Source organism: Equus caballus, chromosome 16 (assembly GCF_041296265.1).
Source record: "Equus caballus isolate H_3958 breed thoroughbred chromosome 16, TB-T2T, whole genome shotgun sequence".
NCBI lineage: Eukaryota > Metazoa > Chordata > Mammalia > Perissodactyla > Equidae > Equus > Equus caballus.
Genome location: NC_091699.1, coordinates 46,317,847 through 46,343,976, shown reverse-complemented (window position 1 = coordinate 46,343,976; position 26,130 = coordinate 46,317,847). Strand labels below are relative to the sequence as shown.

At 50.8% G+C, this 26,130-nt stretch overlaps 2 protein-coding genes across 6 annotated transcripts in view; one reads left to right on the top strand and one right to left on the bottom strand.

Moving 5' to 3' along the window:
* The window catches only part of NEK4 (NIMA related kinase 4), a 40,062-nt gene extending 33,580 nt beyond the window's left edge, over positions 1–6,482 (bottom strand). For all 3 annotated transcript variants that reach the window (XR_002800581.2, XM_001492452.6, XM_023620306.2), the window contains exons 1-5: positions 6,010–6,482; positions 4,403–4,669; positions 3,288–3,485; positions 2,963–3,070; positions 1,308–1,462 (exon numbers count right to left, since the gene is read on the bottom strand). Coding sequence is in view for 2 of the 3 variants with exons in the window: in XM_001492452.6 (XP_001492502.3) it covers positions 1,308–1,462; positions 2,963–3,070; positions 3,288–3,485; positions 4,403–4,669; positions 6,010–6,102 (821 nt within the window). In the remaining variant the exon portion in view is untranslated. The remainder of the gene's footprint in view (positions 1–1,307; positions 1,463–2,962; positions 3,071–3,287; positions 3,486–4,402; positions 4,670–6,009) is intronic.
* Positions 5,530–24,605, top strand: ITIH1 (inter-alpha-trypsin inhibitor heavy chain 1). 3 transcript variants are annotated; one of them, XM_001492526.5, is made up of 23 exons: positions 5,530–5,907; positions 10,763–10,932; positions 11,170–11,190; positions 11,516–11,682; positions 12,149–12,253; positions 12,623–12,785; positions 13,326–13,439; positions 14,804–14,929; positions 15,023–15,139; positions 15,852–16,020; positions 16,108–16,233; positions 17,152–17,333; positions 17,608–17,793; positions 18,890–19,029; positions 19,662–19,816; positions 19,917–19,931; positions 20,334–20,354; positions 20,808–20,888; positions 20,998–21,111; positions 22,171–22,372; positions 23,295–23,461; positions 24,070–24,181; positions 24,327–24,605. In XM_001492526.5, exons 2-23 carry the CDS (start codon positions 10,819–10,821, stop codon positions 24,454–24,456), a joined length of 2,727 nt encoding a protein of 908 aa, XP_001492576.1. In that variant the 5' UTR covers positions 5,530–5,907; positions 10,763–10,818; the 3' UTR covers positions 24,457–24,605. The 3 variants fall into 3 exon arrangements, with proteins under 3 accessions (XP_001492576.1, XP_014587108.1, XP_070093539.1); XM_070237438.1 differs by lacking the exon at positions 5,530–5,907 and adding an exon at positions 9,847–9,922; XM_014731622.3 differs by lacking the exon at positions 11,170–11,190 and having other exon boundaries at positions 5,812–5,907.
* Positions 24,606–26,130: the final 1,525 nt, after the last annotated feature.

Below are 26,130 nucleotides of genomic sequence, written 5' to 3'. Positions count from 1 at the left end.
AAAGTTATAATCAATATAGTGAATATCATGGGTTTTTATGTATATGAGGAAATGTGTATATGTGTTACACAGCTGTTCCATTTATAGAGAACAGTCTTCTAAAAACCAAGCCGAGTACAAAATACTTGACAAATACTCTTCAAAAACAATCAAAGTTATGGAAAGCAAAGAAAGTGAGGAATTATCACAGACCCAAGTTGACTAAGGGGATATGAGGACTAAATGTAATATAGTATCCTGGATTGGATCCTGGAACAGAAAAAGGACATTAGTGGAAAAACTGGTAAAAGCCAAATAAAGTCTGGAGTTTAATCAACAGTGATGTACTGATGTTGGTTTCTTAGTTCTGACAAATGTACTGTGGTAACGTCAGATGTTAATGATAGGAAAAACTAGGTGAGGGGTACACAGAGACTCTCTGTACTATCTCTGCGACTTTTTCATAAACACAAAATTATTCCAAAATGAAAAATCTATGAGAAATTTCCTCACGTACAGAAGTACCAGGATAATTTTCATCTTCAAGTTTCACAAGTTTGTAATAACACCACAAGTGCTTTATACTCAGCCTTGACTGGCAGAATAAATGTATACAGGAATAATATCCCCAACCGCTTTAGTGTGACGTTTCTACAACTAGGCTAAACCTCTGGAGAATTCAAGGGGAGCATGAAGACCAGCACTGCAGAGAGCCAAAGGTCTGTCTGGTGGGAAATTATAAACAACATAAACAGAAAGATGGCCCTTCTTTATTCCCTGGATCCTCTCTAGCACTGCCTCCCAAATTTAACATGTCACAAGGCAAAGATTGTGAAGATCTTGTCCAGGCCTAAGTCTTAGATCCTGGAACAGCTATTTGTTTAGTGAAGGTAGGACCTGAGAATCAAAGAAAAGAATTCTTTTACTCTTGAGAAGTTTTATGAGTGAAGAGGGAACCTTATGAAAGCGCTCAGAAAATTGAGCACTATTTTTTAGATGTGATTCTTATCTTACACACTAAATAATGTAATAGATTTCTTAGATAATCTCTCATTTCAATATGGTTTCTAAAACATATGTCCTTTTAAAAGAATAGTATTCAATATGTCTTGGAACCCTCTGAGGAATGTTAAAGTGCTTCTCTAAATGGTTCTCTAGATTTCTGATTCTAGCACTTAAGCAAATTTCAACACGATTATGTTATAATCATGTAATTTTAGCTCATGTTTAAAAAAAACTCACCATAAATTCTTGCACATGAAATTTATAGAAGCTACCCTCTTTTATTCCATCATTTAGCCTAGCTATTTGCAAGGGAAGTATCTTACGCCTTTGTGGCCTCCAGAAACAAGGATATTTGGCGCTTTATATAAGGCTGCCTCAGGATGCTCCTCACAGAGGGTCTTTCTTCAGGCCTTTTGCTCAGCATTGTTCTTATCAGTTCTGCCAGCTCTGGGCTATAATCTTTCGGCATTGGCGGCAGCTACAAAGATAAATAATACCACAATTATGACTAATGGTCTTGTAAAGCAAAGTAAAAGAAGGTAGAGGTTTTCCAATTTTTATTTAAAAGCAATTATCCACATAAGTAGAAAAGAACCAGTGTATTAGTCTACAGGAAGCACACTGGTGTCTTGGTTATAATAGCAAGTTGTAAGATTGTAACAGTATATCCTTCAACCCAACAGTCCCATTTGAGGGCTTTCTCCTTCAGAAATAAAAGCATGAGTTCCTAAAGATTTATATACCAGGATATTCCCTGCAGTATTGTTCATGCAGTAATAAACAACTTGAAACAACTTAATGTCCATCCATAGGGGACATGTGGAATAGATTATGGTACACCTTTCTAATAAAATACTAGGCAATCTCTTAAAAAATAAAAGACTTGCGGCTGGTCCCGTGGCCAAGTGGTTAAGTTACCGCACTCCGCTGCAGGCGGCCCAGTGTTTCATTGGTTGGAATCCTGGGTGCGGACATGGCACTGCTCATCAAACCACGCTGAGGCAGCGTCCCACATGCCACAACTAGAAGGACCCACAACAAAGAATGTACAACTATGTACTGGGGTGCTTTGGGGAGAAAAAGGAAAAAAATAATAAAATCTCTAAAAAAATAAAAATAAAAAAATAAAGGACTTAACAGCTACCAACCTGGAAAGATGTCCCTTGTATAGTAAGTCAAAAAAGCGAGTTGTGTACCAATGTGTACAGCGTGATTCCATTTCAGTTACTTTTTTAAAGTATCAGTGTATATAGCATATATACACCCACAGTCATGTCTGTATAAAGACAGGAAAAAGCCACAAGGCTATGCACCAAATTATTAGCAATGAGCATCTCCAGGGGATGGAAATGGATAGGACAGGAATTTCACTCCTTTCTTATTTGATTCTTTAAGTAGTGGAATTATGGGAAAACTTTACTTTTTTGTTGTTTTTGAATATTTTTCAAATTAAATGAGTCTTGGTATAATACTATAACCAGTAGGTTGCAACTTTAAAACCCAATGGTGTAAATGCCTACCACTGCATAGGTCAACTAACCTCCTGGAACTAACACATAAAGTTGGTCACTCTGGTAGCTGTATCACACACAATGCTTTTTGCAATTCTTAACTGGTTGCTAGTAATTGTGATGATTATCAAAGGAGAAACAAGTTCAAACAGAGTGGACTCATTTTAAATGGGGCTCATTTAACCATAAGCTGCTTAGGAAAAGCTACCAATAGCCTATCAGGGTAAGTGTACATCCTGTGGCTACAAGATAGTCATTTTCAAAGAGCCAATTCATTGGAGACATTAAGCCACCTTTATAAATTAATATTAAGAAATGATCAATCTCTTCTCCTCTAGTTCAAGCTTCCCACAGAAGGGACCCACTATGAAATCAATGATTACTTACTTTTGCTAGTAACTACTTACAAAGCTACATTAAATTAACTTGCTCCACATATTAAAAACTAGTTCCAGAATATTCTTTACCTTTCCTTCAATAATCCGATAAACTAAAGAATTCATGTCTTTTGCATTGAAAGCATGCTTCAGGGTGGCCATTTCATAAACACAGCATCCCAGAGCCCAAACATCAGACTAGAAAGGAAAAATAGCAAAAGTTAAGTATCGGAATGCCTTATTTTAATAAATGGTTAAATGTCAGAAAGTTGTATTTACATTTTCCTCTTTAAAAAAAAAGACATTTTCCTTAAACCAATTCACAAAGAATTCTTCTGACTTATTCTGATGGGTTCTGAAATTAGGAATACTGTCTTAGAAACAACGTGAGCGAGTGTACACAGCCCAATCTTACCTTATAGTTGTAGGGTTTGTTTGAGAACAATTCAGGGCTCATGTAGTAGGGTGTGCCAATGAGGGTGCTAGCCATGTCACAGTGGTTCTCTAACACTCGGGCAATTCCTAGGTCACCCACTTTGATAATGTTTGTTCTTGTTAGGAAAACATTTTGAGTTTTCAGATCTCGGTGAAGGATGTGTTTTTCATGTAAATACTGAGGAGAGAAATAAAATATCATTTAATATAAATGTAGTCATCTACTTATTTATTCCTAACTTCTTATATACAATCAACAATTGCATAAGTTAAAGAGCCTTAGTTACCTATATATCAAAATACTTGTTTTATAGTCTCAAAATAAAAAGTCTAATTTACAACTTTCCAAAGTAAGAAAATTAAGTTCCATGCATTAATTTGCACAATATGCTTTACAATTGTTCCCTGGTGCCTTGAGCATTATACCATTTAGCACTATATGGATCCAGTTAAAAAATATGCTTAGAAACTCCCACTGAAGGTAGAAAGACAACTTATACAAGGTCACATACACAGGCATCTCAGACTCATGAAATCTTCAGCTTAATAATATTTTCAAATATAACAAGATCACTTTTATTTAGAGAAAGTATCTTAGAATTTAAACAAGGTCAATTAATTCAGGACAAATATGCCCAGTTCCGGAATGGTATTTCGTAAACAGTCTCACTTCTGAACATGTGTATATGAAAACACAAACATGGTTTGCATTTCCACTCACTCTGTCACAGCAGGGTTAAAGCCCAAATCCCCACAGTTTAGGCATATTAATTAGCCCAACCACCTTCCAGTATGACACAGCTGACCAGCTGATAACAAAGGGTTCTTAAAGTTGACTTCGCTATGAATATTAAATGAATAGAGAATTGGCTTCCCCTGGAATTAGACATGAAATCCATGTCTACTTCAATATGGATATCACTCATTCAGAAACATTCCAATACTACAGCATCAGGGGCTGGGTCTACTTCATAAACGGACTTCAAAAAAACCACATCATTTTTCATGTAAGCATCTGGGGAAGAATTTTCCTAAAATCCACTTGCCATCCCCGTCATCTTGGAGCAAAGGGGATGCGATAGGTCTGGACAGTACCTGCAGAGCCATGGCAATCTGAACAAACCACTCCACCACCTGACTCTCAGGCAGAAGCTGCCCCTTCTGCTCCTTGAGCTTTCGGTACAGATCACCTCCTTCGCAGAAGCCCATGACGATGTACAGCAGACCATCCCCTCCCTCCCAAGACTCCTTATAGGTGACAATATTGGGGTGCTTCAGCTGAGACAAGAGCTGAGCTTCCTGTTCAGCAGCTCGCCGCTCTCGGCTGGAGGCATTTCGGAGGTTCAGTTTTTTGATGACATACTACAAAGAAAATACATGTTTTTACAATGTGCAAATCAACATACAGTTTTATAGGTTCAGAAGTATTTAAGGGTTCTCCTGAATGTCCTCAAAACTAACCTTCTGAAGCCTGCCAGATAACCTATTCATTTTGTTACCAACAAAGCACAAAATTGGAGAAAAAGATTTGCTATCACTAATGATACTTTTTATAGGTTAAACTTATAACAGGGTGAGCGTCACAAAAAACTATACTTTCAATCTGCATTTTACAATTTCATTGAATGCTAAAACATGAGTCCATGTTAACACACCACTGAATCAATCATAAAATCTCTGGAAGAGATTTCTTAACCTCTGTTCCCTCTACACAGGTGCATAAAATATACTTCTGCAGACACAATGGGTCCATGGATTGTATTAGATACTCAAAGGGATCCATAACCCAATAAGGTTAAAAATCACTGATCCTGAACATACAAAATTATTCCCACTTAAAAAAAAAATCAATATCCTCTCACACCTAATACATCTCCTCTCCCTGTCTCTGCTTGTCTAGGGTAGTCCCATTGTCCTGGTGTAGTTATTAATAGTGCCTTTCAGTTTCAAAATTGTCCTGGTTTGTACAATACATTATATGGTCACCCTATTTATAAACCACATTAAAAAACTGGCTCCTTATCCTGAGGGTAATAGGACAAAGTGCTTTAAGCAAAGGAGTGACAACATTCGATGTAAGTTGTGGAACAATCACTGAGACTGCAATGGAAGTGATGGACTGGAGAACAGCAAGTCATGTGGCAGGGAGGACCAGTGAGAGGCTGTGACATAGTTTGGCTAGATAACAATGTCCTGATTGGGGTGGTACCAATGGAGATGGAGAAGAGGCCTGTTGGTTTAGGGGACAGATGAATAAGGGGAAGAGAGGGGAGTCAAGAATGACTCCCCAAGTGTACAGCTTGGGTACTGCCTGGTTGGTGATGCTACTCACTGAAATGGGGACCGTGAGAGGAGGTCTAGCACAAAAGTAATGAGTTTTAAGAGTCCAGTAGTCTCCAGGTAGGACGTATGGGTCCCTTCACTCAAGGAGTGATATTGCCAGGCGCCGCCTTAGGTCCTGGGAAAGCATGATCTCACGGAACTGTCCCGTGTAGGGGAAGGAATGTAGCACACCAATTAATACCACAAAGGAGAACTACAGGGAGGCCTGACCTAGTCTTGGCGTCTGGGACGTTTTGCCTAAGGAAGTGCCTTCCGAGGTAAGCCCCCTCTATTAGACCACCCGGGGCCCAGCCTCGGGACGGCGGCCTCAGCGCACCCCTCCCTGTCCCTCGCCCCTGCCGGGCCCCATCTCCGCCGACCTGCCTGCCGTCCCGTCGGTGCCTCACGAGCGTCACCTCCCCGTAGCTACCCCTGCCCACGACCCGCAGGTAGCAGTAGGCGGCCAAGGGCATGTTCCCAGCGCGGGGCTACTGTTGGGATGCGGCGGTGCAGGCGGGTAGGGCAGCGGGCCGCGGTGGAAGGTCCCGCTCATGCCCGAGACGCTGCGGTGTCGGCGGCTGCGGAGGCTGCCCGGCCCGGGCGCGAGCACGGAGGCCGGCCTCACGGCGACGCCGCTGCCATAGCGATCCCGCCCGGCGCAGCCCCGCGCATGCTCCGGCGGCCCGGGAGGTTCCGGCGCCACAGAGCCAGGCGCCAGGCGGCCAGAGCGGTGCCCCGGTCCCCGGAGGTCCCGCCATAGAGCCGAAGCGGCAGGGGCCCAGAGCGGCTCCGCCAGACCCTGCACGCACCATCTGCCTCAATTCCACAGCCGGGAGCTTCCGGGTTGCAGGCGACAGTAGAGTCGCAGAGGCTTACGCTTATTGAGCAGTTGTACCAAGCGCTTTCCAAGTATTGTTCATTCATTCTAAAAATATTTATTGACCGCCTACCATGTGCCAGACCGACAAGGTCCCTGCCCTCCTGGAGCGCACATTCTAATGGGGAGAGGGGGCTGACTACTCTAGACTCTACAAGTAACATGTTATCTTTGCTCTGTCTCACGTCTATCTATGTATCCAGCAATCCATCTTATTGTGTATGCATTTCAAAGTAAATTGGATATATCGGTACACTTTACCACTAAACACTTCAGCCTGCTATTGAGAAGTGCAAAGAACTCTCATCGGGACTCCATCCAAACCCCTGTACTAAGCGACTTGGCCAAACTCTGCCATGGCTTCTAACAGCTTAAGACAGTGTCCCTAGGAGGACCCTGGCCCCCCTTAAAAGGCCTGTCTGTGCAGGCTCAAAACTGCCGCAAGAATTGTTTGTTCTAGCCAATACCTCCCTTTCCTAGAGCATTTACTTTAAGAAGGTTACAATTATAAATCCTTCCTTTGTCCCTTTGAGGGGATATACTATCTCCTACAACCCAGGAGTGTCTTTCTCAAGGACCTGAAATCCACCTCTTTGAATGTAAGATTTCTTTTGCCTACCTCCGAAAACCAATTTTTACCCATTTGGGGGCAACATCACCCCTGCTGGGAATGCATGATATAGAGCACACTATTACCCCAGAAAGTTAATTCATGCCCCTTCCCCAACCGCCTCCCAGAGACAAACACATTAGTTCATTTAATCCTTAATTAGTTCATGTAATCAACCCTGTGAGGGTGGTAATATTATCGTCTTCATTTTACAGTTAAGAAAACTGAGTCTCTGGGAAGGTAAGAAACTCGAAACAATATTCTAGAAGGCTTAGGGTTTGCTCATCTTAAACCCCACTGTAGTCACTTGGCCCCACTTGGCCCCACCTGTCCCCAGGAAAGCTTCCTGGAAGATTACTCAGATTCCCTAGATGCTTTTCTTAGTCTTCATCCATCCCTCTTCCCCTAAGCAGCCTTTACCCCTCTGGGGAATCTTCCTTCTTGGTTTCTAGAGCTTTCCTGGTTCTTCTTCTCCTCCTGTCCATTCCTGTTCTCTTTTGACTTCTCATGCTCCCCTCAGGTTTGAGGTCTCCTAAGGTTCTGTGCTCTGCCTTCTGCTTTTTACCTCCCCCAACTTGCTTTTCGTCAAATCTGTCTTTCACTCTATAGGCATTTAGTGTGGTACAGGGCCAGTGCCCTGCCCTGAAGGCATAAAGTGAACAAGACATACAAAGTCCTGCCCCTGTAGGGCTTACAGTTGAAGAGGGAGATGGCCATTACTCGATGAAGCATACTAACCAGTTATCCTTGCCAACTGAGGTCAATGCTGTGCAGAGAGGTCACTGGGTCCAGCCTAGGCATCCAGGGGAGGTTGCCCCAAGCAAGTGTTGCTTGGACTGAAGCTTGAAGGAAAACTTTTTTCAGGCAGAGGGAGCACCATGTGCTAAGGCCCAATGGACTTGTTTTGTGACTCCACCTCCATACCTCAGTGTGAACTCCCTGAGCACTGGGCCAGGCCTGCAGGCTGCAGTACCCCAAACCCGGCGGTTGGCATGGGGTTGACACACAGCAGGTACAAAAGGATGAATTTGGGGTTGATGAATGAATGAGTGAAAAAGCGCAGGCCTATACGGATTGGGAACAAGTCTCTATGGTTGAATCTGAGACCCAGAGGGGCCATGGGCTGGTGAGATGGAGGGGTCATAGGGACCAGACCACTCAGGATCTGGAAGTGTGTTAGACAAGGAAAGGCCTAGAGCAGATCGACCTTTTAAAATGATGAGTCTTACTGCTGCTAGAGAGTAGACTGTAGGAGCAGAGCAGAAGTAGGGGGAGCAGCTATCTAGGTGAGAGACGAGGGTGGCTTAGACTCAGTGGTGACTGGGGATTTGGAGAGAAGTAAATGGGTTAGAAAGATATTTAGAGGGTTGGAAGTGGGGGTGGGGGTCTAAAGGAGGGAGGCATCCAGGATGCCACCCAGCTTTCTGGCTTGGATGCCTGGGCGGATGGTGGTGGTCTTCACTGGGGTGGACAGCAACAGGAGGAAGACCAGGCTTGGTAATAAGATGTAAGAGGGGGAGAGAAAAGTCATGAGTTCAGTTTGGACATATAAGATTGAGAGGCTCTGAGAAAGTCAAGCAGGCAGTTGGCTGTGTGAGTGGATCTCAGAGCAGGTCTGGGTCTGTGTGCTGTCCCACAGCACCAGCAGCACAACCACCCTCCACTCTCAGGCCTCCAGGCTTAATCCTCAGCAACATCATCTGCTTTCTGTCCACCCATCCCCTGACCTCTCACATCCACAGAGGATAGAAGAACCTATCCTCTTCATCTGTAATGTGGGAACAATGAGAGAATCTGTCTCTTGGGGGTAGTTGTGAGCAGTAAGTGAATTAGGATATAAAAGATGCTGAGAAGTGGGCCAGGCACTAGTCACCGTCAGCTCTCCCCATACCCTCTCTCCTTCCCAGACCACACAAACATGTTTCCAACACCTTCTATGGACCCGGGTTGATGCTAGCCATCAACCGGGGTTGGAAGCAACAGCCCAGTCTCAATTTTGCCACACCCCTGATCAAAATATCTTTCATTTCCCAACCAAAAGACTGGTCACTTTCAGACCCCTGTGCCAGCTGCTCCCAAACCACTTCCCACCCTCCTTCCCCACCTTCTCCTTCAGGTCCTGCTCCTATCACACAGATGCTGCACCTTCCCCAAGCATGCTTCACATTTACCCATCTGCTCGTCTCTCCCTCCCCTTCCCGCCTCCCCCTTCCCAAGTGCTGCTCTATTTCCCTGGCACCTCCTTCAGGAACCTTTTCCAAGGTCCTGTGGAGATGAGTGCCACCCCTTCCAGATTTCTGCAGCTCCTTCATGCTCCTCATAAGCTTCTGATCATTCCTGGGATTCCCTGGGCTTCCTTTGATTTGTCTGAGTCCTTTGCCCAAGGCATCAGCTCACTGAACACAGTGAGGCACTCAAGTATCATCTGTGGTGTCCTTGTGCCTGGCACTGTGCCCAACCAACCACAGGGCCCAGTCAGGACTGGTGCAGGAAATCAACAGGACCTCAAATGTACAGCTTCATGTTGATCCAGCTTATCTTCCACAAAGGCCAGCAAACAAGCCAGAAGGTCATTCTGGCCTGGGGTCAATAAACCTTTTCTCAGAAGCTGCTCTGTGAGACAAAGTCCAGTGCAAGCAAACAGAGATCAAAGAGGCCTCTGGGCCCCTTATCTTATTGGGGTCATGGCAGCCAGCATACCCCACCCAGGGTCACAGAGTGGATTGCCCAGGGACCATGTCTGCCCAGGGTGCTGTGGCTTGTGGGACTCAGGGAGAGTTTAGGCATAAAAATTAAGAAACTGCAGGTACAAGAGGGGTCTCTGGGGCCTTTGACTCTGCTTCTCCTTTCTTCCTAATAACGAGGAAGGCGTTTCTGTCATTATGTGATAGGCTTTGGCTTTGAAGTCTGAAAGATCTGGGTTTGAATACATGTTCTGTCACTTGCTGTGGGACCAATGTCCCAGGGACATCATAAGGATAAAATTAGACAATACAGGGCTTAGAGCAGTGCATGGCGCACAGTCGGCCCTCCAGTATGACGATGTGGTATTCATCTTTGTCTCTCCTTTATCTGCCAGGCAGTCCTGCTCAGATGGAGGAACGATGAGGCTTACTTCTGTTCTTCTTTCCAAATCTGAGCGAGAAGGACCAGAGAGATGAAGCAACTGTCCTAAAGCGTGGGTCACCCGTTAGGCATTACCAGGACTGCCCAGGCTGCCTCTGGCAGAACTGCTGCTAGGGTGGCATCATCAGAAACAAGGATGTGGACAGACACTTTCTAAGCCACAGTATCTGCCTCCCTGGTCAAAGTGTGGCTGTCTGAAAAGTCTGTTGATACTTAAAGGATTTTGAAAGTGACACCCAACGAAGTTTAGAAATCCATTTTTAACTGTGGCTTCTTGCCACATGTCACTATATCAGTAGTATTGCCCTGTGCCAGACCCAGCATTAGACGAGTCATTGGGGTCTTCACAATTCATGCTGGCTGAGCGCAGTTCTATACAGAGGGATGTGGTCTGAGTCTGGTTAGGAGTTTACACAGCTGGGAATCCCCTCAGGGAGAAAGCTTTCACTGCCGTTTTTTGATGCTCCAAATTGTAATATTTGCCTTCACCCTGTCTAATGTTTAATCTGTGTTTATTCAGCACTTTATTGATTAATGGCCTAACTGAAGTGACAAGGCAGTGGGAGCCTTGAGACCATGGACGGCACCATGGGGCTGCGGGGGCTGCTGTGCATGTACGTGGTGCCCCTCCTGGCCCTGCAGGCCATGCCCGCTCAAGGTTCACCCACAGACAGGCCCAAAGGCAGCGAGGTATGTGGGTACACCCTCAGGGCAGAAACAGGCAGCTGGGCCTGGATCAGGCTTGGGAGGGACACAAGACCCCTACCCTAGGGGCTGGGGCCACCCCCACCTACCTTGATCACCTCTGACTGGAGAGGTGAGGCCAAGGGCAGAGGACACAGGCTGTGTCGCACTCCCATCCCTTAACAAATAGTCCGTGGGCCCCTGAGCATTCACACTCACACTTGCACCTGGTTTGTTTTACAGAAGCGACAGGCTGTGAACACAGTGAGTGAGAGCCTCGGCTAAGGGATCTGTGGTGGGGCCATTATTACAGCCTTGTTCTCCCCCTCCCTCAGGGGTTTGCCCCTCTGTTAGTGCTCTGGGGAGAAGGACTCCCGTCTTTGGGAAATGGGGGCTTTCCCATCCTACCTCACACCCCACTGCATGGTCTCATGCGGAGAGAATGGAACAGGTCTTCGAGGGAGGTCTGGTCTGTTCTTCGGTCAACTTGTGTCAGAGCTGGGTGCTGAGCCCCAGTACAACATTAAGGTCTCTCTCAGGCTCAGAGACCCCCCCATCCCAGCCACAGCTCCCTCACATCTTACTTTAGGCTGTTGATGGCGTGATCATCCGGAATTTGAAAGTCAACTGCAAAGTCACCTCTCGCTTCGCCCACTGTGTCATTACCAGCCAAGTGGTCAACAGCGCCGATGAAGCCAAGGAAGTGGCCTTCGATGTGGAGATCCCCAAGACGGCCTTCATCAGTGACTTTGCCATGTGTGTGCCCTGCCTGACTCCCACACTCAGAGCTGTCCCTTCACTAGGCCCAGCCCAAGCCCATGACTCAGAGGGGCCAGACAGTGCAGACCATCTCCTCATCTCCCAAAGGGCCACAGGCCAGCTCCAGCTCCAAGGGGAGGAACAAGCTCTTTAGGTCTGTTATGGGCTCCCATCCTGGGGAGCAAACTGGGGCCTCTGATGGTATGTTTTCAGCCTAGGGCCCAAGGAGCAAGGGCTGGTACCCAAGGCTTTTTGCTGGATTTAGTGGCCACAGTTGCCCACCTCACTGCTGTGGGGCCCCTAAGCAGCTCTGTGGGCAGTGAGAGGTCAGTAGGCAATGCTGTCCCATGAGTGCTTACCTGGACAGGGCCTTCTCAAGGTCTGGGCTGGGAGTACCTCCAACATGAAGGACTTGCGTGTTCAGGGAGGGGCATCTCCCCTGAGAGTTTCTTCCTCTCTGCAGCACAGCAGATGGACAGGCATTTGTTGGGGACATAAAGGACAAAGTGACTGCGTGGAAGCAGTACCGGAAAGCGGCCATCTCAGGAGAGAATGCCGGCCTTGTCAGGTGATTTCTGGGCCCCTCTGGCCCAGTCTCTGGGGCTGCCTTCCCCAGCCAGGACAGATCCGAGGACTGCAAGGTGGGCTTCAGTAGAAAGCAGCCTTGGGCTAATGGGAAGCGAGCAAACTGCCCAAACTCAAAGGCTGTGGACAAGGTTGGTGTTAACTTGCCCATCTCCCAGCCTTCGGGAGCAGTGGGGTCCTGTTCTTGGGCTCAGACCTTGACCAACCAACTAAGACAAAGGTGAGGGTCAAGGAAACCTGAGAACAGCACTAAAATAAGAGAAATTGATTCTGAGGGCCTTGCGTTCGTGACAAGGACACTCATGTCACTTACCATTTGTCTGTTTGTTGTTGCCTTTGGTGGCATGTCTAGGGCCTCGGGGAGAACAATGGAGCAATTCAGTATCAACCTTATCGTTGGTCCCCGGAGCAAGGCCACATTCCGGCTGACCTACGAGGAGGTGCTGAAGCGAAAACTTACGCAGTACGACCTTGTCATCAAAGTCAAGCCCAAGCAGCTGGTGGATCATTTTGAGGTAGATTACAGGTGACCACATGCAGGGGAGTGGTCTCTCTCTCATGGTGGCTCCAAGCACTGGCTTGGCACCTGCCGTGTGCCATCCCAGGCCCGAGCACGCAGGGAAGGGGACAGACTCCTCAGGGTGGGCTCCCTGGGCTCTTTGTGGGCTGGGAGCTCCCTGAACCCTCCAACCTTCTCCTCCTCTCTGAACCTCGGCTTGCTCATCTGTTAAATGGGGGTTCCTGTGTGTCCCAGGACTGCCACAAGGATCACGAGAGATATTGAATGTCCAGGTAGTTTGTAAACCAGAAAGTCCTGGGTGGCCTGAGGGGCTGTTATTGTCACTGGCACCTCAGTGGTGGCCGTCTTGAGGGGAGCAGGCATGCACACCTTCACTGGGCCGGTATTTTTGGAGTACCTATGACATGCCAGGCCCTGTGCTGAGGGCTGGGTGGGCACTGCACACAGTAGGTGGCCAGGACACATTGGCTCTTGGCTGAGACTTGATGATGGCCCAAATGGGAGCCTTGGTACAGGGATTGCTTCAATGATGCAGATCGACGTGGACATCTTTGAGCCCCAGGGGATCAGCAAGCTGGATGCCCAGGCCTCCTTCCTCCCCAAGCAACTGGCGACCCAAATCATCAAGAAGTCCTTCTCAGGGAAAAAGGTGCATGGGATGGCTGGGGATGGTGGTGGACCCCACCCCAACACCCTGCCCTACCCCCCACCCCACCCCCCCTCCAAGACAACTCAGCCTGGCCCAACTCATCACTGACTGTTCAGCCTTGTCCTGGGAGCCAGGCACGGGTTGCAGGCTGCCCCAAGGGTGAGAAAGGCAGGTGTTTTGTGGTTGGTATCCCAGGGGAACTCAAACCCCTGGTTCTCAGAGCAAATTAGCAAAAGCCTGCATGTTGAGGCTGGAGAAGGTGGCCACGCCAGTTGTGTGGTCTGGGGTGAGTTGCTGCCTTGCTTGAGCCTCAGTTTCCTCCTTGCCTGTCACACAGCCATAGGAGAGCATTCAGGGAAATATAGGGCACTTGAGTAAATCTCAGATGTTGTTGTGGTTATGATTTCAAGCTTCTGTGTTCTTGGAAACATAATTAAGTTTGGAAAGGCCTTTGGCCTATCCAGCCACTTGCGGCTTGTCACGTGCCACCCATTTGCAGGAATCTCAGAAGCCCCCTGCTTGCTCCTACCCTAGGTCCTGGAGGAGTGTGGCATATGGGTGCCAGCTGGTGCCCTGCTTCCTAACTCGCCCTCAACTGGAGCCAGGAGCCAACCCTCTAGCTCCCACTACTTTTGGTGGTGATCCCATAACACTTCACTTAAAAGAACTGCTTCTTACAGTTTTAGAGGGGTTTCTTTTAAACAAAACATGATACCCCAGAGTGTTAGCAAACATGCTTGCTTAAGTAGGGAACAAAGGGGATGGGTTTTGTCTTCCTAACAATTCTTTTCAAGCTTTTTGTTTTTAATGAACATCTTACTTTTTTAACAAATAAAAAGTAAAAATAAAAAATTCTTTAAAGAAAATGTGGAAGGTACAGAAGTACAGAACAGTATTGAGTAAAAACCCTCCCTAATTTCCCCGAGCACAACTCCAAGTCAACCCCAGACCTCAGCCCCCACTCTGGGCCCTTCCTTCCAGCCTCTGTCCTTTGTCTACTTGGGTTCTATTGTCCAGCACAGTTTTGTAGCCTTGTTTTTTCACCAGACAGTTTGAGTTAACTGACGTCTCTCATGCTCTCATACTGCTGTTAGTTTGGTTTTATTTTGCACCCAAAGTGGTGATGCTTATTGTAGAAAATCCCAATGATTCAGAAGTATGTAAGTAAAGAACACGTCTTCCCTCCTGCCATCTGCAGGTGTGCACTCTCGGCAGCTGGGCGAGGGGCCCATCAGACTCCCAGACTCATTTCTATGCCCATGTAACACACGCACACGCGCACACACACCCCTTATGTTGTCTTTGCAAACACTCTGTTTGCGGCTGCACACACCAGGCATGCCTCTCATCCTCATTGGTTCCAGGGTCATGTGCTTTTCCGCCCCACCGTGGGCCAGCAGCAATCCTGCCCCACGTGCTCCACATCCTTGCTGAACGGGGACTTCAGAGTGACCTATGATGTCAATCGAGATAAGCCCTGCGACCTCCTGGTGAGCCTGAAACCTCTGGCCCAAGACTCAGAGAGCAGGCAGGGGTGCTTGTGAGAAAGGCCTCACTCATTTGTTGTGATCTTTGTGTTTTAGGTCACCAATAACCACTTTGCCCACTTCTTTGCCCCCCAAAACCTGACAAACCTGAACAAGAACCTGGTTTTTGTGATTGACATAAGCACTTCCATGCAAGGCCAGAAAGTGCAGCAGGTAAACTATAGCTTTACGTGGTTCACACAGCATAGGCTTCGTCAGCCCCATCGCTGACCCCACACTGGTTTTGCCCCCAGATTCTGGGTTTGGGATTTCTGCTCCTGGTCAGAGGCAGTGATTTAACAGGAGATCCCAGTTAGGCACTCTGGAATCAGCTGCTGTGCTGCCTCGCTGTGCACCTGTGGGCAAATGCATTCATTCACTTCTCCTCAAAGGCAAAAGTGGGAATAATAGCAGTGCCCTCAGGGTCATGGGGTTTATTGATGGGGGAGTGCTTGGAAGATGAAACCTGGATGCTAAAAGTGCCGGGGATACTTACGACCATCTGTGGGGAGGCATCTTACAGTAGGGCACAGCCCGCCATCCACAGTGCTCTAAGTGTCCTGCCCATAGGGCAGTGAGACCATGGCTGGACAAGCAGAGTTTTAGAAACTCAGCCCCCTAGGGTCATCTTTCTTAATCCTGCCCCACTCAAACTTCTGGTCACTTCTCCCCACACTGGGTCCCTTTGCCTCCTCCATCCCCCTGATACACTCCCAGGGCCTGGCAGGATGCTTCTCTCCTAGCACCACCTGGCCGTCCTGTCCCTCCCCTCCTGCCTCTCCACCAGGTACCTCTCCCCTCTGGATCTCTGAAAGGGGTATCTGGAGCTGACAGGAGGCACTATGCTTGGGGCCGTGTCCCTGCACTGACTATCCTGTCCTTACAGACCAAGGAAGCGCTCCTTAAAATCCTGGGGGACATGCGGCCAGGAGACTATTTCGACCTGGTCCTCTTTGGGTCTGGTGTGCAGTCGTGGAAGGGCTCGCTGGTGCCCGCATCTGCCGCCAATCTGCAAGCGGCTCGGGACTTTGTGCAGCGCTTCACTCTGGAAGGGTGTAAGGACAGGGGCTTGGGCCACCTTGGTGTCACCTCTGTCCCCTCAGAATGAGGGCATACACAGGTCTGCTTTCTCTCCTTTGCAGCCACAAACCTGAATGGAGGGTTGCTCCAAGGAATTGAGATCTTGAACAAAGCTCAGGGAAGCCTCCCAGAAGTCAGCAACCATGCCTCAATTCTCATCATGTTGACAGATGGCGAGCCCACAGAGGGTAAGCATCTGGATGGCTACCTTGGGAGGTGGTGATCTCTCCGTTACCAAAGGCATTCAAGCTGAACTTGGAAACCCAACCACTGGGGATGCTGTCATGGGGGAGAAAGGCTCAGGACAAAGTCGAGCACTGGTCTAAACACACAGTTCAGACCCTAAAGTCTGCAGAAGCTCCAGGGTGCACTTCTCTCCTGTGTTGGGAAGTTGGGGAAGTTGCTGCCCAACACAGGGTTGTACTTGGCCCAGGAGGATGGGTAGGATTCCTAGGTTGAGTTTAATGAACTATGTATTCAGCACTGACTGTGTGCCAAGCCCAGGGCTAGGGACCAAAAGAATAAGACATGTGTCTGCCCTTAAGGAGCCCTGGGCCCACTGGGGGAGGCAGAGCCAGGAGCAGACACTCTGTTGAGGACCCTGAAAGAACAGAGTGCTAGGAGGCTGTGGGCCCATGGACAACGGGTGTCTGGCCCAGGCAGGGTCCCAGAAGGCCTCCTGAGGTGATCCCTGAGCTCTGTCTGGAAGGAGGAGAGAAGCAGGAAGGGATCCCTGGCAGACGGGCAGTTTGAGCATAAAAAGGTTTGTGCGCTGGCAGGCCCTGCCCAGGAGCGGCAGGCATGTGCAGAAGAAGTAAAACAAGGGTGGACAAGTCAGCAAGGCCTCGCAGGCCACAGCAAGAAGTCGTGGGAGGGTTTAGGGCAGAATCAGGTTTGCTTGTGATGTATCCCCGTAGAAGGGCAAGATCTGTGAGCTGTTAGAAGCTGTTGCAGTTGCCCAGCTGAGCCAGCAGGAGGCGCTGCCTCAAGATACCAATGGAGACTGAGACGGGAGGCTTGGCCCCCGGGGAGTGTACCCCAAAGTCCTTTCATGCCCCACATGCCTGTGAGCTGGTATCCTGTCACTGCCCGGTGTGTGGCTGCAGGGGTGACGGACCGTTCCCAAATCCTCAAGAACGTCCGCAACGCCATCAGGGGCAAGTTCCCACTCTACAACCTGGGCTTCGGCCAGAACGTGGACTTCAACTTCCTGGAGGTCATGTCCATGGAAAACAACGGACGAGCCCAGAGAATCTACGAGGACCATGATGCCACCCAGCAGCTACAGGTCTCCTTGTCCCCCCGACCCCCAACGCACTGCCAGCACCATGCCACGGGGAGCCCAGCCTTGGCAACCATTGGCCCATCAGCCTAGAGGAGCAGATAAAACTCTGGCATGGCGTTCGAATTAGCTACATGACCTCAAGGCAGTTAGTTTACCCTCATGAGCCTGTGATTCCTCCTATAAAGTGGAGATCAAAACACTGCGCTTTATGAGTGGGTTTCCCAGTGGGTGCTCAGGGTGACCCATCAGTTCTGAGACTGTGCCCCCTCTCCTGCAGGGTTTCTACGACCAGGTAGCCACCCCCCTGCTGGTGGATGTGGAGTTGCAGTATCCCCAGGACGCCGTCTCAGCCCTGACCCAGCACCGCCATAAACAGTACTATGAAGGCTCAGAGATCGTGGTGGCTGGGCGCGTCGCTGACCATAAACTGAGCAGCTTCAAGGCTGATGTACAGGCCCATGGGGTAAATAGTGGGCTGCAGAGGGTGGAGAAGCCAGGCAGCACCCAGAGGCTCCAAACCCACACTGTTCCCCATCCCTGTCTACCCCTGGGGATCTCTCTTTCTCCAGAGTAGTGCCTCCACCCCTGCACTATGCCACACACACCCAGGCTTGAAGGTTCCTCCACGCAGGCATCCCAGGGGGCTGGACAGTCTGGAATGGGGCCAACGTAACCTTGATTAGTTGTAGTTCACTGACCATCGGCCCAAAATGGACCACTTGTTACTCCTGACATCATTCCCCTCAAGGCGTGAGAGAGCAAGAGGCCAGCCTCTCCTTTCTCATTTGACAACCATTTCCCAAACACCACGTGTGTACCCAGCTTTGTGCCACGGTGCAGTGCACGTGTGCATATGCGCACTGGGGGGTCATGGGCCTGTGAGACCTGGAGCCTGCCCTGCAGGGTGTGGACTCGAGCCCTGCAGTGTGGTTGAGGGTTCAGAACTCAGGCTTTGTGTGAGGAGGGCTGAGCAGGACCCTTGCTGCACCCTGACCAGCTAGGTGACCTTGAGCAAATAAGTCTAGCTCTCTAGACCTCAGTTTCCTTTTCTGTACCACGGGGGTAATACTGCGTTGGAGAGTTCTGTGGAGTAAATGAAATAATCCATGCTTACGCAGTGCCTGGTGCGTGGGATGCCCTTGGGAAGTGGTGCCCTCATTGTTGTAGCTGGGGAGAGAAGGCACATTCATGTGCTGTGGCAAGTTGAATGGTGCCGCCCACTGGAGAGGTGGTGGGCTTTTGGAGGAGCAGGCCACGGTGGAAGCAGCTGGATGCTTGTTGGTATCCCCCAGAGAGAGTAATTCCATGAGGGCAGAGCCTGGTCCTCCCATCCATGGGATCCCCAGCAGCTGGGCCAACTTGGCTCACAGAGGGTGCTCAGCAAGCTTTTATGGAATGAATGGATGAATGAGCATGAGGAGAGCAGGCTCAGGAAAGAGGGGTGTGCTAAGGAGGAAGCTGCAGAGACCAGACAAAGGCAGGGCTGCTCAGAGCCTTGAGCACCAGCCACTGGTTGTGCTCCTCATGGTGCACGGCCTCTCTCCCATCACACCCCTCAGGAGGGCCAAGAATTCAAGACAACCTGCCTGGTAGATGAGGAAGAGATGAAGAAACTACTCCAAGAGCGGGGCCACATGCTGGAGAACCACATCGAACGCCTCTGGGCCTACCTCACCATCCAGGAGCTGCTGGCCAAGCGGTACGACCCCTGCAGACACCTGGAGTGGGCACCATCCACCCCAGAGCACCCCCTGCCCCTGGGCCTTTGGACCGATGAGGTGGACAGAGAAGGGGCGGTTCTGGGCCTTCGAGGTTGTAAGCAGGTCAGATTTACTGTCCTTCTGCTTCACTTGCCAAGTTAATATCAACCAGTCAGTCAATAGTGTGGGCAGGGCCCATTGGGGGCACAGGGCAACCCACTGTTTGTCCCCACTGAGCTGCTGTAGGGGAGGCTGCCCTTTACGGTTGGGCTGCTGTGTCCAGACACACTCACAGAATCCTCACAACATGCAGGGGAATGTCCTCATTATTCCCATTTAACAAACAAGCAAACTGAGGCTCAGAGAGATTAGACCACTTCCCAGAAGCTCATGACTGTTAAATCCTCTGTGTATTTCTGAGGCACATCCCCTAACTCTGCCAAATCTCCAGGTTTTCTCTGGAGGGGGGGGGGAGTCTTTAAATCATGAAGTCCTTGAAGGCAGCTACTGAATGGGGGCACTACAGGTGCTAATACATCTTTGTTGAATGACTGAATGAGTGAAAGGACAAGGGAGTGCAAGTCCATTGTCATCTAAGCTATGGGGCTTGCAGTCAGTGTCTGTCTCGCAGGATGAAGTTAGAGGGGGAGGAGAAGGCCAACCTGACAGCCAAGGCCCTGCAGATGTCACTGGCCTATCAGTTCGTGACCCCGCTGACCTCCATGACCATCAGGGGCATGGAGGACAAGGACGGCCTGAAGCCCATCATTGACAAGCCCCCAGAGGGTATGGGCTCTGCAGAGGGGGAGGCTGTGGGCCAGGGGGAGGCTTCTGAGGGCCAAAAATCTCCTGGGCTTTGATTCTCTTCCCTTTCTCTTCCTTCCAGATTCTCAGCCCTTGGGTGAGTTTTTAAATCACGTTGGTTTTCTCGAGGGGCATCGGGGCCATGTGATCCAGCTCCCAGGCACAGCTCCCCAATCCCACATCTTCCCTGTCTCCACCCCTTCATGGTCTCTTCCTTCCCCGAGATGCCCTTTTCTACTTGGCCACAAACTAGTTGCTGCCTCCTGTGTGCTTGGGGGCCCTTAAACAGCCTGAACCCCCGCCAGCCTCCATCTGGGTCCTCTGCTTGAGCATGTATCTGCAAGGATCTGGGGCCCTGGAGGAGGGCTGGGACCCTCAGGAGGAGGGCCAGCCCAGGCCTGATGGGCCTCTGGGCCTAGGGTGCACTTGGGCAATGAGGTGCGTGCTTTTCATGTGGGGTGCTGAGGGTAACTCTGTTCTCTGTCATCATTCTCTACAGAGATGCTGGGACACAGAAAGAGTAAGTGGCAGCTGTCCCCATGATGCACATCTCTCCCTCTCTACTCCACACGTTGCTGTCCCTCAGGCTGTGCAGTCGGTCCTGAGCAGAGGCCCTAGGTTATCACCCCACTTGCAGGATGAGAAAGCTTCCTGCCTCTGCTCCACCTCTCCTCACTGCTCTCACTGATAATCCTCAGAACTGCCCCCCTGACATGGGCCTGGCCTTCCCCACCCTCATGCCACCAGCTCCACCAGGTACCTATGGAAGGAGACAGAGAGGGGGCCAGCCCACTGTGCTCGGCCAAACTTCTGTTCCCACCTTCTGAGAGGCATCAAGGGCTCTGTGTTTGCTCCTGCTCCTGTGGCCACCGGGCAGCCCCGCTGGGTGGGAGGGGCCTCAGAAAAGGAGCCAGCAGCTCCAGGAAAGGCCCAGCCACCTTCCTTCTAAATGCCATTCCCCTTCACATGTCAGCGTTCATGCTGTCCGCCTCGCAGCCTTCTCCGACTCGCCCCAGCTCCAATGTCATGCAGTTGCCAAGCCAAGTGACTGGCGGTGAGTTCTTGGGAGGGCTGAGGGACACCTCTCCCTGGTTGAACCCCTGCCCTCCGCCGGCCACATCTGCCTGGTGCCCAATCTAACGGACCCCATGCTGTGCCCCCAGTGGACACTGACCCGCACTTCATCATCCACGTGCCCCAGAAAGAGGACACCCTGTGCTTCAATATCAATGAAGAACCTGGTGTGGTCCTGAGCCTGGTGCAGGACCCTGACACAGGTATGAGTGACATTGTGCCCTCTGCCAGACAGGGCAGGGCCTGGGCTCCTCCACCCTCAATATCCGTGCCATGGACAGGACAGTGGTAGTGGCCTCCACTCCCCACGGCCTGTACACCAGTCACCTGGCTGGGCTCGACCTGCCTCCTTCTCGTCCCGTCCACTTGCCTGGGCCCTATGCGGGGCCTACTTCATGGGCCCGTGACCATACAGGCACACAAGACCCTACTCTTAGAAGGGCCCCATATTTGGTTTAATGCTCTGCTGTTGCTATCTTGAAATTCTTAACAATTTTTGAACAAGGGGCCCCTCATTTTCATTTTGTACTGAGTCCTAAAAATTGTGTAGCAGTCCTGCCCCCTCCTCTCCCCTCAGCGTGACTGAGCAACCCTCCGAGTCCGGCTCCCCAGGAGTGCTCAGGTGGCAGGAATGACTCCCTCTCCATCTCTCCACCACTCCTCCCTCCATCCCTCTCCAGTTGTGCTATCTGCAAATGTCTGTTGAGCACCTGCTAGGGCCGGGGGTGAGGGGCACCTGAGATGAAGTCCCTGCTCTCATGGAGTTTATGGAAGGGAGACAAAAAAGTGAGCAAATCCTTAGGTGAGCATTTCAGAGCACGAGACGTGCAGTGTTGGGTTGGTGAAGACAAGGAGGGGGATTTTGGTTGCTCGGGTCAGTGGAGGCCTCTGTGAAGAGGCCCCACAAACTCATCTGCAGCCCCTGCTGTGGCCTGCCCCTGTTGGGGCTGACTGGGTCATGGAGCAAGAGCAGCCCCAAGTCCTGTCTTCAGGGAGGCAAGACCTCCTTCAAGGCCCAGAACTAAGCACCGGCTAGTTTGCGTGGCAGGACGGGAGGGGAGGTGGGTTGTGCTGGGTGCAGCCTGTACTGGTTCTGAAGGCCCCCTCGGGAGGCAAGACCCTCAAAGACAACATGGCATGGGTGGAGTGTGGGGGATCTCTCAGGAAGGAGGCACGCCATGAGCAAAGGCAGGCGTGGGGGGGGGGGGGGTCTAGCACCAGCTGGCCCCTCCCAGACCCAGATACTCCTCACCCCACTGCAGGCTTCTCAGTGAATGGGCAGCTCATTGGCAACAACGCCAGGAGCCCTGGGCAGCATGAGGGCACGTACTTCGGGCGGCTGGGGATCGCAAACCCTGCAACGGGCTTTCAGCTGGAAGTGACTCCTCAGAACATTATGCTGAACCCTCGCTCGGGTGGGCCCGTGTTCTCCTGGAGGGACCAGGCTTTGCTGCGGCAGGACGAGTAACCGGGCTGGGGCTGGGGCCGGGGCCTGGGAGGGGAGGCAGGGGTAGGTGCAGTGAGAATGCGCCCCAGAGCCAGCTCTGCTACCTGAGCCTGCTGGGCCCTCATCCCCCGAGCCGTGTCAGAGAGCGATGTCCCTGTGGCCTCAGTGTGGACTGTGCAGACATGTCAGACCCTGTGAACCACTCCCCTCATTTCCCTTGGTTCCTGGACATGTGCTCTGGGCCCTGCTGCCTGGATGCCTGTGTTCCCATGGCACCCTCACCCTGCAGTCCACCTACATCTCCACCAAACAAAGCCGACTCATCCTTCAGGCCCAGCATAAAGGCCACCTCTTCCCTGAAGCCCTCCTAGTCTCTTCCTCTATTGAGCTCCAGAATTCTCTGGGCTTCTCTTTCAGCACCTATCGTAGTATGCCTTGTCTCATGTTTGTTCCTTCATTCACTCACTCATTCATTCATTCAACAAGCTCTGTGGATGCAAAACCAGAGCCTGATGCTGGCCAGCAGAGCTGTAGAAAGAGGTGGGCAGAGTCTGGAGTGGAAGACACAGGTGATGAATGGGAGTCAAAGAACACAGACACTGATATTAGGCAGGATGGAGTCCAAGTCCTGGCTTTACCACTTACCAGATGTGTGACCTTGGGCAAGTTACTTAACCTCTCTGAGCCTTCGGCCTCACAGGATCAGAGTAAGAATTGAATGATGCAGTTTGCACGGAGGGCTTGACACAGAGCCTAGCACATTGCAAAGGCCCCACATACAATAGCAACATGTGAGGAGGAGCACGGAGCAGGAAACACCCAACCATCTGGGGATGGGGGTAGAAGTTCGTAAGAGCTGAGTCCTAGAGGACAAGGGCAGCAGAATGGAGAGGAGTGCAGTGCGGCTGCACCTGCCCTCATGGCCACCCATCCCTGCAGGGTGGTGGTGGCCATCAACAGGAAGAAGAGCCTGGTGGTATCTGTAGAGGACAGGGGCACCTTCGAGGTCGTTCTGCACCGAGTGTGGAAGGGAAGTCACCAAGACTTCTTGGGCTTCTACGTGCTGGATAGTCACCAGATGTCAAGGCGGACGCATGGGCTGCTGGGTATGGCTGGCCAGGCGGGCAGAGCTGTGGGGTGGGGTGTTGAAGTCAGTGGACTCGCCATGGGTCAGCTTTGCAGCCGGGCACCAGGACAGGCTCACCTCCAACATGGCCTCCAAGGCTCAGAGCTCCAAAGAGGGATTGTCCTGGTGAGCGTCCTGTCCCTCAAGAGGCTGCAATCAAACACACAGTGAAACTAAAGCTTAAGTGAGCCCAGGACCAAGTGGGAAGATGGCCAATTAGCAAACAGAAAGGTCCAGTGGGCTCCCAGAGACCTCCTGGGAGGGATGAGTCATCAGCCACACTGCTTCTTCTTGTGGCCTTCCTGCAGACCCTGCTTTCTATAGGCACCTACCCCTCAAACCTCTCTTCCCAGCCAGATTCCTTTGGAATCAGTCCAAAAGACAAGAGGTACAGCCACCTGGCAATATATCTGCTCCTCTATAGCAGGTAAACTAAAGGTGGCTTTTGATGCTAAAATTTATCAGAAACAGTCAAGTCCTTGAAAAAAATGTTCAAGCAACTCTCTAAACCTCCAGTGAGCACCTGCTGAGTGCAAGGCTGGAGCAAGGCCCCCCATGGTAACTGCTGCCTCCAACGTGTCTTTCCAGGACAATTCTTCCACCCCTTTGATTATAAAGTGTCCGACCTCCACCCAGGCTCTGACCCCACAAAGACAGATGCCACCATGGTGGTGAAGAACCACCGGCTGACAGTCACCAGGTGGGTGGGCTGCCCTTCCAGCATCTCTACCCTTGGCATTCTCCATCTTAGGTCCAGGCCTTCCTCCAGCTGTCACATGGGTGGGGTGGATTTCCTGGGGAGGTGCAGCTCTGCTAGGTCCAAAAACTGACCTGTCTCTCTCCAGGGGCTCTCAAAAAGACTACAGCAAGGACCCCCGGCATGGGGCTGAGGTGACCTGCTGGTTCGTCCACAACAATGGGGCCGGGCTGATTGATGGCATTCACACAGACTATATCGTCCCTGATATCTTCTGAGCCCATTGCCAGCACATCTGTCCTGCCTTGGGACCATGGCAGAGGAAAAGGACAGCAGTGACCTTCTGCCCAGGCCACACCTCCCTGTCCAAGCTGGTCCCCTGTATCAAAGTACCCATGCTCCCATTAAAGAGAGACTATGTCCAGTCCAGGCTGGCTGCTTTTTGGGAGGGATGATGGCAGGGAGGCAACCCAAGATGCTGCCCATCGGAAGGGCTCAGGGGTCACAGCAGACCTGGTGGCTGGGAGGGAGGCCATGCCAACTCTGCCCTCACCCTACAGTGTTCTCTGCAGTTGCCTGCCCCATGCCCTCAGACTGCCCCTATGTCCCCTGCACATAGCTCCCCCAATAGGTTCAGGGATCAAAGGACACTCTGGCAGTGGGGCCTGGAATGATCAGCAACAGCCACAGCTGACTCAGTGCTTTCTATAGCCAGGCACTGTTCTAGGAGCCCTGATTGAATTAACTAAACGCATGCTCCCAACAGGTCTGGGGATGGGTTTTTTTCCTTTTTTTTAAAGATTTTATTTTTACTTTTTCTCTCCCCCAACCCCCGGGTTACATAGCTGTATATTTTAGCTGTGGGTCTTTCCACTTGTGGCATGTGGGATGCCGCCTCAGCATGGCTTGATGAGCGGTGCCATGTCCGTGCCCAGGATCCGAACTGGCGAAACCCTGGGCCACGGAAGCAGAGCGCATGAACTTAACCACTTGGCCACAGAGCTGGCCCCCCTGGGGATGCTTTTATCATGCCCATTTACAGCTGAGAAATTGAAGTTAGGTAATTTGTCCAAAATCCCTCATCTTGTAAGTAGCAGAGCTGGGATTTGAACCCATGCTGTCTGTGTCGGCATCTGTGTTTTTAACCACCCCCATGTAAATACTCCAGTCAGCCTGGGCAGCTGTTGGCTAAAGCCTGTTGGGATTTGGTTCCAGATATTCCAAAGTATCACTTAAAATGAACAAGTGAAAGAAGTGCATGAAATATGTACAGACCTGGGGTCCTACAGAAGTCCAACCAGGAGCTGGAGGCTGCACCGCTGGAGCTAGGGCCTCAGGGGGCAGTGCCTGGGCCTCCAGCCTCAGCTCGATTACCCAGCTCGGGGTTTGCAACCTCCAACAGAGGCAGAGACAGCGACGGCCCAGAAGCTGTGATTTCATGGGGCAGGGAGAGCAGCCCACTGGCTCCTCACCCTGATGCCGGGAATTGTCCCTTCAGGGCTCCTTCCCAGCTTCGCCTTGGCACCCAGTTAAAATGCAAAGTCACAGGGTGCAGGGAGATGAACCTGTACTTTCTGGAGCTGCTGGTCCTTCTGGTGAAGATTGATGGGGCCCTGCCTACTCCTTTCCAGAGGGTTTCTACTTTTTCTCTGCTGGCTTCTGTCCATTCCCACTCCAACTGAGGGCCCAGATCAACAGCACAAATGCTGAGCTCCAGGGCTGCCCCAGGCCCAGGGAACACAGAGCCCTCAGGGGCAGTCTGGGGAGAGCGGTGGCCAATGGAATTTCAGAAACCAACCCGCCATCTGGAGTATCCTGCACTTCTCAGGGGAGAGCTATGGGCTGCCAGCTGGCTGGTCACCCTGAGCAAGGCCCTGCCCAACTGGGGCCTCATTTTCCCCTCCTGTAGAGCAGAAATGGGGTGAACTTTGAAGATCTCGTAGATTCTGTCT